This window comes from Saccopteryx leptura, chromosome 7, assembly GCF_036850995.1.
Source record: "Saccopteryx leptura isolate mSacLep1 chromosome 7, mSacLep1_pri_phased_curated, whole genome shotgun sequence".
In the NCBI taxonomy this organism is placed as follows: domain Eukaryota; kingdom Metazoa; phylum Chordata; class Mammalia; order Chiroptera; family Emballonuridae; genus Saccopteryx; species Saccopteryx leptura.
This window is the reverse complement of record NC_089509.1, coordinates 88,251,920-88,264,964: the sequence shown is the minus strand read 5'-3', so window position 1 is coordinate 88,264,964 and position 13,045 is coordinate 88,251,920. Positions and strand designations below refer to the sequence as shown.

The window sequence follows — 13,045 nt, the reverse complement described above, 5'->3', positions numbered from 1 at the left end:
ATATCTAACTATTATTTTTCTAGATTAATTTGTAATCTGTTATATATGGTGTATTAGAAAGTATAATATAGTAATTTATTCTGAGGTTATGAATCTTCTTATATAGTGAAAGTATAGTGAAGATCCATGGATATATAACAAAAAAAATTTCAGTTTTTTAAGGTATCTGCCTGTTGTATGTGAAACTATTTCAGTCACAGACTGGGTGTAGTTTGATATTTTGTAGTTCCCATATTTGTTCAAATCTAAGGATAAGTACACTTTTGGTTTCTGAAGGATTTCAGTAAGTTTTTACTAAGACAGCTAAATCCTAATTGCCACACAAAAATTATTACTAGATTTTAGCCAGATTGTCAGTTTGAAATTGAAGGATAGTGAGAGTTAGGATAATGTTGATACTATATTCTCTTGGAAGTGATGTGTTTTTTCTCCCCCACAATAGCCCACTTAGTTCTCTATCTAAACTGAAATGTTGAAGACTCTAAATTAATTAGGCCAATACTTGTGAACATTCCTTGTCATTAGTATATAGTTTGTCAAATTTATAATATTTAGGATTAGATTATAATACTTGTTAAGTAATAACCCTATGCATGAATAAAGCAACCCTGAAAAATAATCTGTTTATTATAACCAGAAACTTCTCAGAAGCTTTCCTCTATATTATCTATGACGTGTAGTCAGGGTCCAGGATTTCAGGAAAGCATGCTTCTTATTAAAAAGATGTTAGCCTGACCAGATGGTGGCGCAGTGAATAGAGCGTCGAACTGGGACGCAGAAGACCCAGGCTTGAAACCCTGAGATCGATGGCTTGAGCACAGGCTCATCTGGTTTGAGCAAGGCTCACCAGCTTGAGCCCAAGGTCGCTAGGGTCATTCAGTCTGCAGTCGCCACCTGGTCAAGGCACATATGAGAAAGCAATCAATGAACAACTAAGATGCCACAACAAAGAATTGATGCTTCTCATCTCTCCCTGTCTGTCTGTCCCTATCTCTCCTTCTCTCTGTCTTTATCACACACAGACACAAAAAAAGAAATTAAAAAAAAAGATGTTAGAAGTTTGTGTTTCAGTTATGTATCTGTGTATAACAAACTATTCCAAAATGTTATGGTTTTAAACTATAGCCATTTATTATCTCTCAGTTCTGTGTGTTCACCAATCTCAGTTGGATAGTTCTCCTGGTTTTACTTGAGGTTCTCATGCCCTGGGCTCATATGACAGCTAAGACTAGAGCCCTGTAGGCTTCACTGAGGCACTGGCATTTTGGACTTTTCTTCCTTTTCATGTAGTCTCAGGATATCTTTTCTTCATGTGGTCTCCCTACCTGGGTATTCAGACTTCTTACATGGCACTGCAGGGCTCCCCAAGAGTACAAGTGGAAGCTTCTGTACTTTCTCCTGGCGTAAGGCTGTGAACTGTCACAGTATCACTTCTACCATCTTGAAATGGTTAAACAGTAACAGAATCAGTACAGATTCAAAAGGAGAGAAAGTAAATTCCGTCTCTCAATGGTGGAAGTGAGAAAGAATTTGCAACCATCTTTAATCTACCACACAGAGTCTGCCTTCTGGCCACTAATTACTCGTGTTTCTCCAACATGCAAAGTATACATATTTCTTCTCCAGGCCCTCCCAGAGTCTCACCTCTTTAAGGCAGGGATCTTTAAACTTTTTCTGGAAAGGACATTGTAATAAATATTTTAATTGGCTATAAGGTCTGTGTCAAAATTCTGCCATCATAGTGCAAAATAAATGAGTGTGGCTATATTGGACCAATCTACCGATCTGTCAGCTGCTGAGATTTGGCACACAGCAGTATGCTGATCCTTCATTCAGGCATGAGGCCTGAGGTCCAGAATCTTGTTAGCCATGTTAATGTGTAGAAGGAACTACTCAGATGGACCAGAAACCTGAGGTAAAGACAGGTTGTCTGCTCCCACTAAGCACAGTAGTGTGACAAGGGGAGAGCTGTAATAGAAACTCACTCAAAAGGGAGAGAAAACAAGAGGGACCGAGCAGTGACTGGCTTACAGTCAGAACTCTGGAAGGAACGCCCGCTCAGTTCCTTGACTAGGGTTCACTGCTGTGCCCTCAGAGGGCTTCTCCGTGGCTCTTTAGGTGTACTCCTGTAGTCCTGAGCTGTGCCCCACCCCAGCCATTCTTTCTTCTCCATTAACAAAATAAAATTGTTTACATGAGCATCTTTGTCAGCCTCTTTCTCAGCCAAGTAACGTGGAAGCTAAAGGTCTGTCTTCTTTTTTCAACAGTTTCTATCTCTTTCAGACTGAACTAATATAATTTCTTTTAAAATTGTATGCGTTTCTTGTGCGTCAACTCTATTGACAAAAGCCTCCCATATTACTTTACAAAATAGTCCCTTATCTCCTTTGGGTTGTGTGAGAGGCTACTATGGGGAAAAGCCCTGAAGATTCTCGTTAAAAAATAAAATTCAGCTCAGTAAATTTAAGGATCTGATTGGCTGTATTTGGTGATTTCATGATTCAGACAGCATCTCATCCAGGATCTAGAAAGGGGCTCCCTGACGTGTACAAAATGGAAGGCTTCTGTGGGCAGAGAATAGAAGTCTAACACGGACCGGATTGTTTTAGGCAGGTCATCTTTGGGGGAACAGCGGGGTCTGTCATGCACGTTACCTCACTAGTGCTGACGGGGTAATTCCAGATTGACTGGTTAAATAAAGGTCATTTTCTAGGATAGGCTGAAATTGTAATGAGGGTTAGATATTAAGTCTTGATTTGCATATGTGACTTCACTTTTAGATTAGTCTCTCTCTTTCTTTAAATTTAATCTTTTTTATTAAGTTTTTTAATTTATAATGTCAACATGGATTCAAGTGTCCCACTCAGTATAATACCTCACCCCCCCAACAGCGTGTCCCCCACTACCCCCCCCCATTGTCCTTCTCCCCCTGAGTACCTCCCCCGTCCCTTTATTTGCTGTCTAAATTGAATATTCTTAAGATGCTCAATTTTTCTCTTGAGTGCGTCTCTGAGGGAAAAAGGTCTCGACAGAGTGTTTGACAGCCACACTCCTGAACTAAACGTTTGCTTGAGACCACAGGTGACATTGATTTGATTATTGATTTAGGCCATTTGTCACTTTGGGAGTCTTGACTCTAAGGATCCTGGAAATGAGAGAGAATTTTATTTTGAACTCAGGAAGATCTGGCTTCTGTAAAAAAAAAATAATTTTTTTTTTTGAAATTATGCTTAAATTGGCCCTGGCCGGTTGGCTCAGCGGTAGAGCGTCGGCCTAGCGTGCAGAGTACCCGGGTTCGATTCCCGGCCAGGGTACACAGGAGAAGCGCCCATTTGCTTCTCCACCTCTCCGCCGCGCTTTCCTCTCTGTCTCTCTCTTCCCCTCCCGCAGCCAAGGCTCCATTGGAGCAAAGATGGCCCGGGCGCTGGGGATGGCTCCTTGGCCTCTGCCTCAGGCGCTAGAGTGGCTCTGGTCGCAATATGGTGACGCCCAGGATGGGCAGAGCATCGCTCCCTGGTGGGCAGAGCATCGCCCCTGGTGGGCGTGCCGGGTGGATCCCGGTCGGGCGCATGCGGGAGTCTGTCTGACTGTCTCTCCCCGTTTCCAGCTTCAGAAATGAAAAAAAAACAAAAAAAAAAACAAAAAAAAAGAAATTATGCTTAAAACTGGAACAGTTGTTTTTTTAAAACTCATCTTACTCCTTCTATACTTGATCACAGGCAGCTAAAAGAAGCCAGTTAGCACTTTAAAACATTCTGCCTGGAACCTCCATTTCTAGATCCAGGAGTTCATTTCCACCCTTTCTGTTTTTCATGCAACTAAAACATTGAGCCTCCTTTTCCGTCTCTGCTTGCCTGCCAGCCAGCCCAGCCCTTGAGAGATGGGGTGGAGGGTATGATATGCAGAATCTTTCATCTACCCCATTGTGGTTTTATTATTTCCTTGAATTGAATTTCTAGACAACTATTTCAACAGAAATTTTACAACAAAAATGCATGCCAGAGCTCTCATTAGTTTTTTTGTCATTAATATTTGGGCTATCAGAAGATATGCTATTTTTTTTCACCCATTAGTTAGGAGATGCATATGTAGTAAATAGTGTCTACATTGTACAAGATAGAATGTAGTCAATATATATTATAGGTGCTGAATAACTATTTAACATGATTTTGAGGTAATTTTATTTACAGTGGTAAGATTTTATGTGAAAATGCTTACTTTGCTCTTTCTTTTTTTTTCCTCTTACATTTTTATAGGACCCATATCGACATTGTAGTTGGAAGGTATCTCTGTATTAATTATTACTTATTTGTTCTTTTCTCTAGGAGTCTGAATATGTTTCTGCTCATCTGCATGAATGGATAGATCTGATCTTTGGCTATAAACAAAGGGGGCCAGCTGCAGTGGAGGCACTCAATGTTTTCTATTACTGTAGTTATGAAGGTATAAGCCTATATACTGTTTCTCTTGCATTTATCGGTAGAAAGTGTTATTAATATGTGTTTATAACATGGTATTTTGGACATAACTAACATGATAAAAATTAATTTTATTAATAGTTTTAGTGATCTTTTCTATTTGAAAGATAAGAGACCTACTTTTGTGATAAATAGTAGTTAAGACCAAACCTAATTATAAATGTCGATTATTGGTGGTATAAATGTTTTTAATCTTTGGCCATGTGTTTCTTATTCAGTCAGCTCCTACATTAAATAGTTAGTATTAAAGTTTTTAACAGACATTGAAAGAATACCTTTAGAATTACAAATAACTTATTTAATGATAAAGATGACAGTCTAATGTTTATTAGCTCAAGATCAAGAACATATTTTGAGGGCTTTGAAAGGCATAAGAAAGATTTTTCTCTTCTAATCCTTCCATAAAGCTAATAATTCTAATGATTGTGATTAGTATGAAGCTATATGAACTTTAACAGAGCCCATGTGACTTTTTGTAAATACACAAGCATGTTTTTATTCTATAAAAGTGTGTAGGGAGGTAGTATAGCATGGTGGTTGGGAGCATAGACTTTGAAATCAGACTGACTAGTTTTGCCAATTACTAACTATGTAACAATTCATATTAGGTATGGCTGGGTATAATAAGTTAACCATAATGTCACCTTTCCCAACATTTGTTACATAAGCAGTAATTTATAGCAATATTTTTGTATAGTTATTACAAGTATTTCAGCTTGACAAACAGGAAAATAGTTTTTCTAAGAGAGACTTTCAGACTACCTCTTAAATGTGTTTAAAATATTTTAGGTCTAGACAGTGAATGAAATTAATTTTTTTCATATATAATGTTGATGTTTTACTGTTTTTTAAAAATATTACCACTTTAAAATACTCCTTTTTGTATTTTTCTGAAGCTGGAAATTGGGAGAGAGAGTCAGACAGACTCCCGCATGCGACCGACCGGGATCCACCCGGCACGCCCACCAGGGGGCCACGCTTTGCCCACTAGGGGGCGATGCTCTGCCACGACCAGAGCCACTCTAGCGCCTGGGGCAGAGGCCAAGGAGCCATCCCCAGGACCTGGGCCATCTTTGCTGCAATGGAGCCTTGCTGCGGGAGGGGAAGAGAGAGACAGAGAGGAAGGAGAGGGGGAGGGGTGGAGAGGCAGATGGGCGCCTTTTCTGTGTGCCCTGGCCAGGAATCGAACCCGGGACCTCTGCACGCCAGGCCGACGCTCTACCACTGAGCCAACCGGCTAGGGCCTAAAATATTCTTATAAATTAAAAAATGGAATAATATTTTGATGAAAATATACTAATCAGTTTCTTGATACAGTAATCAGTTTGTGTGGCTTGCTGGTTTATTTTCCCTCTCTACTGAGTTGACTACTTCTGGTTTTAGGAGCTGTGGATCTAGATGCCTTAACAGATGAGAAGGAAAGAAAAGCCTTAGAGGGGATGATTAACAATTTTGGTCAAACACCTTGTCAACTGTTAAAGGTAAATCATAAAAGTTATTGATATATAAAAAGTCTAGAATTTAGCTGTTAAGTAATAGTACTACCAGTATTTTCAAGGATTTTAATGATTTAAGACCTTATTTCAGAATTATTTAGAATTTGGGGAAAATATAGTGTTATTTAATAAAAATAAATAGGTTTGAATGACTGTTTTTATTTTGAAATAACAAAATCCACATACACAGTTTATTACTCTTAAATTACAGAGAACTTAGAGTTACTCAGAAAGTCAATAACCTTATTTTGTTATTTCTGGGGGGGAATGCTGAGATCAAAGGCTCCCTGTCAGCTGAGATATTACTCCCCTTTTAATTTAAATGGAGAGGGAATTCTAACCAAATACCAGTCAGGGTATGCCATTGAACAGTACTTAACAGTCCCTTATATTGGGACTTGTTCTGTCTCTAAGACTTTTTAGCAGCTGACATCTGCCCCAAGAGGGGAGTTACCATCCAGAGCTCAAACGCAGTCCTAAAATTCAAAGTATAGAATATAAAACATAGAATTAAATTGTAAACATTGCTGTATTTCTTTCCCCATACTAGTACCCGAAGTCAAATTGTCTTTCTGATTGCACACAGCTTTGGATTCATAGAAGTTAATCCAATGTTAGTTTTCAAAGATGTCTTGATCTTTATTAGTATCTGAATTTAGAAATGAGCCATATACAATAATATGCCATTTATTCAGTCTTTATTTTTTTGTGCAAGCACAGTGCTAGGTGATTTACCCAACCTTTATAGTAAATATCCAATCACGGTATCCTCATTTTCAGATGATGAAGTCAGGCCTCATAGAAAATAATACCTAGCCTGCAAACACTTTAGAGAAGTCAAATACTACTTTTTCCGAGTTTACACAACTAGAATGTGACTAGGGCAGGATTTGGATATATGACCGTCTAACTCCAAAGCTTTTCGACCATGCCATATTTCCTCTTAAATTGTAGCTGTAAGCCTCGTTGTTGAACTAGATCATTTTCCCATGTTCTTTGGGCTGTTTTGATATCTTGATTCTGACACTTTCTGCCTTAGTTAGGTGTATATTTATTTGCTTCACTATATTATTAACATGTAAAAGGCAGCAACCTTCTCTTAATCATTTTGTATCTTTCTTACATACAGAATATGTGCTGTAAATGTTCTTTGAATTGAAATCTCCACACTTATTACAGCAACAGTGTGTCTGAACTCTGGCTTATAGATGCACTTCTGTTTTTTCAGTTATCAGACTAAATTTTATAATTGCTATATTCCTTAGCAACAATTTATTTAAAGCCTTCAACATTGATTTTTACGCAATAGTCATACTTAAAGTCAGTGTTTTATTTCTTACTTGCTGATTGAAACAGAAGGCAAATGTAACAATAAAACAGGACACTTCACTGGGCTTTGAAATAAATTCTGTAATGTTTTTCACCATAACATTTTCCTTTTTTAAAATCAGAGTAATGCTAATTAGTTTTTATCACCTTAAAAAAATGACACAAAATTTAGTGTTTGATTTAAAGTAAAGTGAAAAATAAATGAATAATTGAGACTTAAATATTAAAGTATTTGTTGATGTCACATCTATTACCTGTAATCTAATATTTTGTGAGGCAGATAGAAGAATCCCTTTTAGATAAAATTCTAGTCTGAAAAAAAATTCTATTCTGCATTGTAACTATGCCTTTGGGATGTTAGCTTGATTTGTTATTTTCTTTTTATTTATAAAGATAATACTGTTCTATGTCTCTGACATTAAGTTTAAAAAGAATAATTTATTTTATGCCTGACCAGGCAGTGGCACAGTTGATAGGGCATTAGATTGGGATGTTGAAGACCCAGGTTCAAAACCCCGAGGTTGCCGGCTTGAGCGCAAGCTCATAGATGACTCTATGGTCACTGGTTTGAGTCCAAAGGTCGCTGGCTTGAAGCTCACCGTCTCTGGCATTTCAGGAATTAAAGATTCATCCTGTATTATAACCGTTGACTTTTAAATAATGTATTTAATTCTACCAAACATTTATTAAGCATTTACTAAGATGCTTTAAGATATTTAAGATACTGTTCTAGGTGTTGAAAATCCATAAATGATAAAGAATTGATTTCTGACTTTACAATACCTATTGTCTAATAGGAAGGAAAACCATGAACAAGTATATGTAATCCAACATGGAAAGAAATAAGTGATAAATACAATATTAAATAAAGTATTGTGTTCAGGAAAACAATAGAAGAGGATAATTAATCCTGACTTAGATATTTATGAAGATACCAGTAACAAAAACCTTAAAGTAGAGTGGGGTTTCTGTAGACGTGAAGATGGTAGGAACTCTGCATAGGGAATAGTCTGAGCAGTGACTTCATATTAGCAGTGGTGCATGGCATGTAATCTGTTGTAGCTAGAGCCCAGTGTGAAAGAACACAGTGAGAGATATTTTAGTATAATTATGAAATTATTTTTTCTTAAAATTATTTTAAAGGAACCACACCCTCCTAGATTATCAGCAGAGGAAGCAGAGCAGAAGCAGACCAAAACCGAGACATCAATCCTAAACCTATTTCAACACCTCCCTGAACTCAAGTCATTTTTTATAGAGGTAATATCCAACTGAGTAATAGTAAAGAGTTTTTTATATGAACTCTGTACACCTCAGTAATCCTTTAATTCTTCAATGTATGGGGTTGATTATAATTTTTAATCAAAAATAGTAAATAGTTCTGAGTTATCTGTTATTGGATTTTTATTGAAAGCTCTTGTTCGCTATTGACTGGCAGTCTGAACCATTTCTCTTGCCCTTTTTCTAGTTTTCATTTTCCTAGGCTATATATACAATGAAGAAGAATAAATAATTTTATTAAAATTGCTTTTTGTGACATTTGAGATGATGAGTAGATGGAATCTAAAATAGCTCTTTATTATAATGTCTGATCGTGTATAAAATAGGGCCCAATAAGTCAAATTGTTAATTGCTAATACCAGGAGTAGTCAAGTAAAAAAAGATAGTTAATGCTGTCTGACCAGGTGGTGATGCAGTGGATAGAGTGACGACCTAGGATGCTGAGGACCCAGGGTCAAAACCCCAAGGTCTCCGGCTTGAACACAGGGTCGCTGGCTTGAGCAAGGGGTCACTGGCTCAGCTGGAGCCCCCACCTCCATGAAGGCACTCATGAGAAAGCGATCAGTGAACAACTCAAGTGCCACAATGACGAGTTGATGCTTCTTACCTCTCTCCCTTCCTGTCAAGTTTCTCTCTTCCTTTAAAAAAAAAAAGTTTAAGTGTTTAAATATGCATACTGACTTCCTTTGAATCTTTGAATGATTCAGAATGTATATATGAAATGCATTTATACCTATGAATTTGGTTAGAACAGATAATAGTAACTTTTAGCAAAAATAGTTAGTATGCATAGGCCCTGGCCAGTTGGCTCAGTGGTAGAGAGTCGGCCTGGCATGTGAATGTCCCAGGTTTGATCCACAGTCAGGGCACACAGGGAAGTGCCCATCTGCTTCTATACACACACACACCCACCACCACCACCACCACCACCACCACCACCACCACCACCACCCACTCTACCCCCTGCTTCTCTCTCTCTTCTCCTCCCCTCCTGCAGCCAAGACTCGATTAGAGTGATTTGGACCAGGGCGCTAAGGATGGCTCCATGGCCTCTGCCTCAGGCACTAAAATGGCTCCAGTTGCAACAGAGCAAGGGCCACAGATGGGCAGAGCATTGCTCCCTAGTGGGCTTGGCTGGTGGATTCCGGTCAGGGTGCATGCAGGAGTCTGTTTCTGCCTCCCTTCCTCTCACTAAGAAAAAAAGTAAGAATAGTTCGGAGATGTATATAGAAAAAGCAGTAACTCTCATCGAAAGTAGCAGAGGTTGGTATACTTTTACTTAAAGGGCCATGTAGTAAACATTTTGGACTTTGTGGTTCAAAGACAAAGTCAAGAATATTATGTATATATGTGTGTGTGCATATATAAATATAATATATACACATATATAACTTTTTTTAAATGTAAAATTATTCTTAGCTTACAAAACAGATAGTAGGCTGGATTTGTCCTGTAGGCCTAGTTTGTCAAATTCTGCATTAGAGAGCATCACTGTGATGTGTTTCTTAGGTTCAACATCATGGGAAATCTTTACAGAATTTTTTGATCTTACTGTAAAATTTTTTATAAGAGTGTATGAATTGTAGCTTTATACTGAATTTTAGTCAGGTAAACAATGTTATAGTAAGCTCCATAATATTTTAATATAAATCTTTTTTCACATATTTGTGAAGAACATTTCAAAATTAATCTTTGTCACTTTTTCTAAATGCATGTTTCTTGAGATAGTGATTTAATGTTCAACAATACAAACTCTAAAAACTGGTTGTTCTCCAAAAGTATTACAGTCAGGTACCTGGAACAAATAGAAAAAAATGCTTAAAAATAGTGACTAATTGCCTGACCAGGCGGTGGCACAGTGGATAGAGCGTCGGACTGGGATGCGGAGGACCCAGGTTCGAGACCCCGAGGTCACCAGCTTGAGCGTGGGCTCATCTGGTTTGAGCAAAAGCTCACCAGCTTAGACCCAAGGTCACTGGCTCAAGCAAAGGGTTACTCGGTCTGCTGAAGGCCCGCGGTCAAGGCACATATGAGAAGGCAATCAATGAACAACTAAGGTGTTGCAATGAGCAACGAAAAACTAATGATTGATGCTTCTCATCTCTCCGTTCCTGTCTATCTGTCCCTGTCTATCCCTCACTCTGACTCTGTAAAAAAAATAAATTAAATAATAAAAAAAAAAAAAAAAAAAAAATAGTGACTAATTTCTGTGATGTGTTCTGGTTTCCAAGACCACTCCCAGGTTCGTTGATTTTCTAGAAGGATTCACAGATTCAACATACCGTTGTTTTCACAGCTAAGATTGATCTCAGTGAGAAGATGCAAAGCAACATCAGCAAAAGGCAAAGGCGTAGGGGGCAAAGTTCTGGGGAAACCGGCTACCAGAGTCTTCTCCAGTGGTGTCACACAGGACATGCTTTTTTCTCCCAGTAATGAGCTGCATAAACATGTTTTTGTCTACTATGGAAGCTCATTAGAGACCCAGCACCCAAGGTGCTTATTCAGGTTTAGTCGCGTAGGTCCCCTCTGCATACCATGCCTAAATTTCATCCTCTCAGGAGGAAAGCTGGTGTTCAGCGTGAACCATATTCTTTGTACAGGTAGTCTAGGCACAGTGAGCCACCCTCATCATTGAGGACAAGCTTTAAATCAATGTAAGGCACTCTTTGTCCACCAGATTCCTAGATAGCAGCAAAGGACCAGCCTTGCATGCAGGCCTTTCCAAGGAGAGCAGTCAGTCCTGCTATGTTAACTCTTTACTACATGTAGGGTAACCCATAACACCCTATTTAACCATAATCTGATGGACATGTAATACTATATTTGTTATGTAATGCTGATAAAATTAAAATATAAAAAATATAAAATTTATATCATATCTAATCATTTGTGACTTCATATGGTTTATAATTCATTATTTAGTTCATATAAAGCTTGTAGAATAGCACCTGGCACATAGTACATATATATAAATACCAATGATGTTAGGTTATAATTTTCCTAACAAAACATTAGGTAACCTGACCAGGTGGTGGCACAGTGGATAGAGCGTCAAACTAGACGCAAAGGACCCAGGTTCAAAACTCTGAGGTCACGGGCTTGAGTGCGGTCTTATCTGGTTTGAGCAAGGCTCACCAGCTTGATCCCAAGGTCACTGGCTTGAGCAAGGGGTTACTCACTCCTCTGTAGCCCCCAAGTCAAGGCACATATGAAAAAACAATCAATGAACAACTAAGATGCCTCAATGAAGAATTGATGCTTCTCATCTCTTTCCCTTGCTGTCTGTTCCTATCTATCCTTCTCTCTGTCTCTGTCACACACACACACACACACACACACACACACACACACACACACACACACACAAAATGTTAGATATATTTTATGAACTATTATCATATCAACAGTCTTAGTTCTAATCAGTGTTCTCCTTCACCTTGGAATAAGCTAATGGGAGATGTTTTCTGAGGACTGTCTTTATTTTCTCGTTCTATTGTAGCTTTCAGGGATGGCTCAGTTAATGGAATCGATTTTTTTTTAAAGAAGCCCAAAAGGAAATTTCTTTAAAATATAACCAGTTTTGCCTGACCAGGCAGTGGCACAGTGGATAGAGCATCGGACTGGGATGCCGAGGACCCAGGTTCAAGACCCTGAGGTCGCCAGCTTGAACATGGGCTCATCTGGTTTGAGCAAAAGCTCACCAGCTTGGACCCAAGGTTGCTGGATCGAGCAAGGGGTTACTCGGTCTGCTGAAGGCCTGAGGTCAAGGCACATATGAGAAAGCAGTCAATGAACAACTAAGGTGTCGCAATGTGCAATGAAAAACTAATGATTGATGCTTCTCATCTCTCTGTTCCTGTCTGTCTGTCCCTCTCTATCCCTCTCTCAGACTCTCTCTCTCTGTCTCTGTAAAAAAAAAAAATATATATATATATATAGTATATATAATATATGTATATATATAACAAGTTTTCTCATTTGACTTTTTATATGGTCTTTATTTTTCTACTTTATATTCATGTCAGTGTGGCTAGTGAATTGGAAAGATCCTAAATAATTAATGCTCCTTAAAATTTACATTTCTTTTAATAACAGAGTAGTGGAATAGGAGGTGATGGGTTTCAGAAGTTTCAAATACACCATTCAAACATGGTGTGTAATTTGTTTTCTACATTTTAAATTAAATGATGATGTGTTTTTATGGAATAAAATGCTATAACATATGGTTTGCTCTTGTTTAAAAAAATACAAATTTTCAGTAGTTTTTGCCTAACAAAGATAAGCAGAATCTGCCACTAAACTTCTGTCTTTTGTTTTATAGGGAATTAGTGATGGTGTTCCACTAATAATGGCCATTATCCCCAAAAATCAGTCTCGTTCTTTTATGTCTCAAGGCAGTCCAGAGTTACTGGTAAGTTGATTTATAATTTTTCACACTGCCATACCAAAAAAAATGAGAAA

The 13,045-nt window shown here is 38.1% G+C and overlaps 1 protein-coding gene across 8 annotated transcripts in view; it reads left to right on the top strand.

The window, feature by feature from the left end:
* The window catches only part of NBEAL1 (neurobeachin like 1), a 179,772-nt gene that overhangs the window by 143,293 nt on the left and 23,434 nt on the right, over window positions 1–13,045 (top strand). For all 8 annotated transcript variants that reach the window (XM_066344885.1, XM_066344888.1, XM_066344889.1 and 5 more), the window contains 4 exons: window positions 4,326–4,443; window positions 5,862–5,959; window positions 8,447–8,563; window positions 12,906–12,995. In XM_066344885.1, the coding sequence (XP_066200982.1) occupies window positions 4,326–4,443; window positions 5,862–5,959; window positions 8,447–8,563; window positions 12,906–12,995 (423 nt within the window). The remainder of the gene's footprint in view (window positions 1–4,325; window positions 4,444–5,861; window positions 5,960–8,446; window positions 8,564–12,905; window positions 12,996–13,045) is intronic.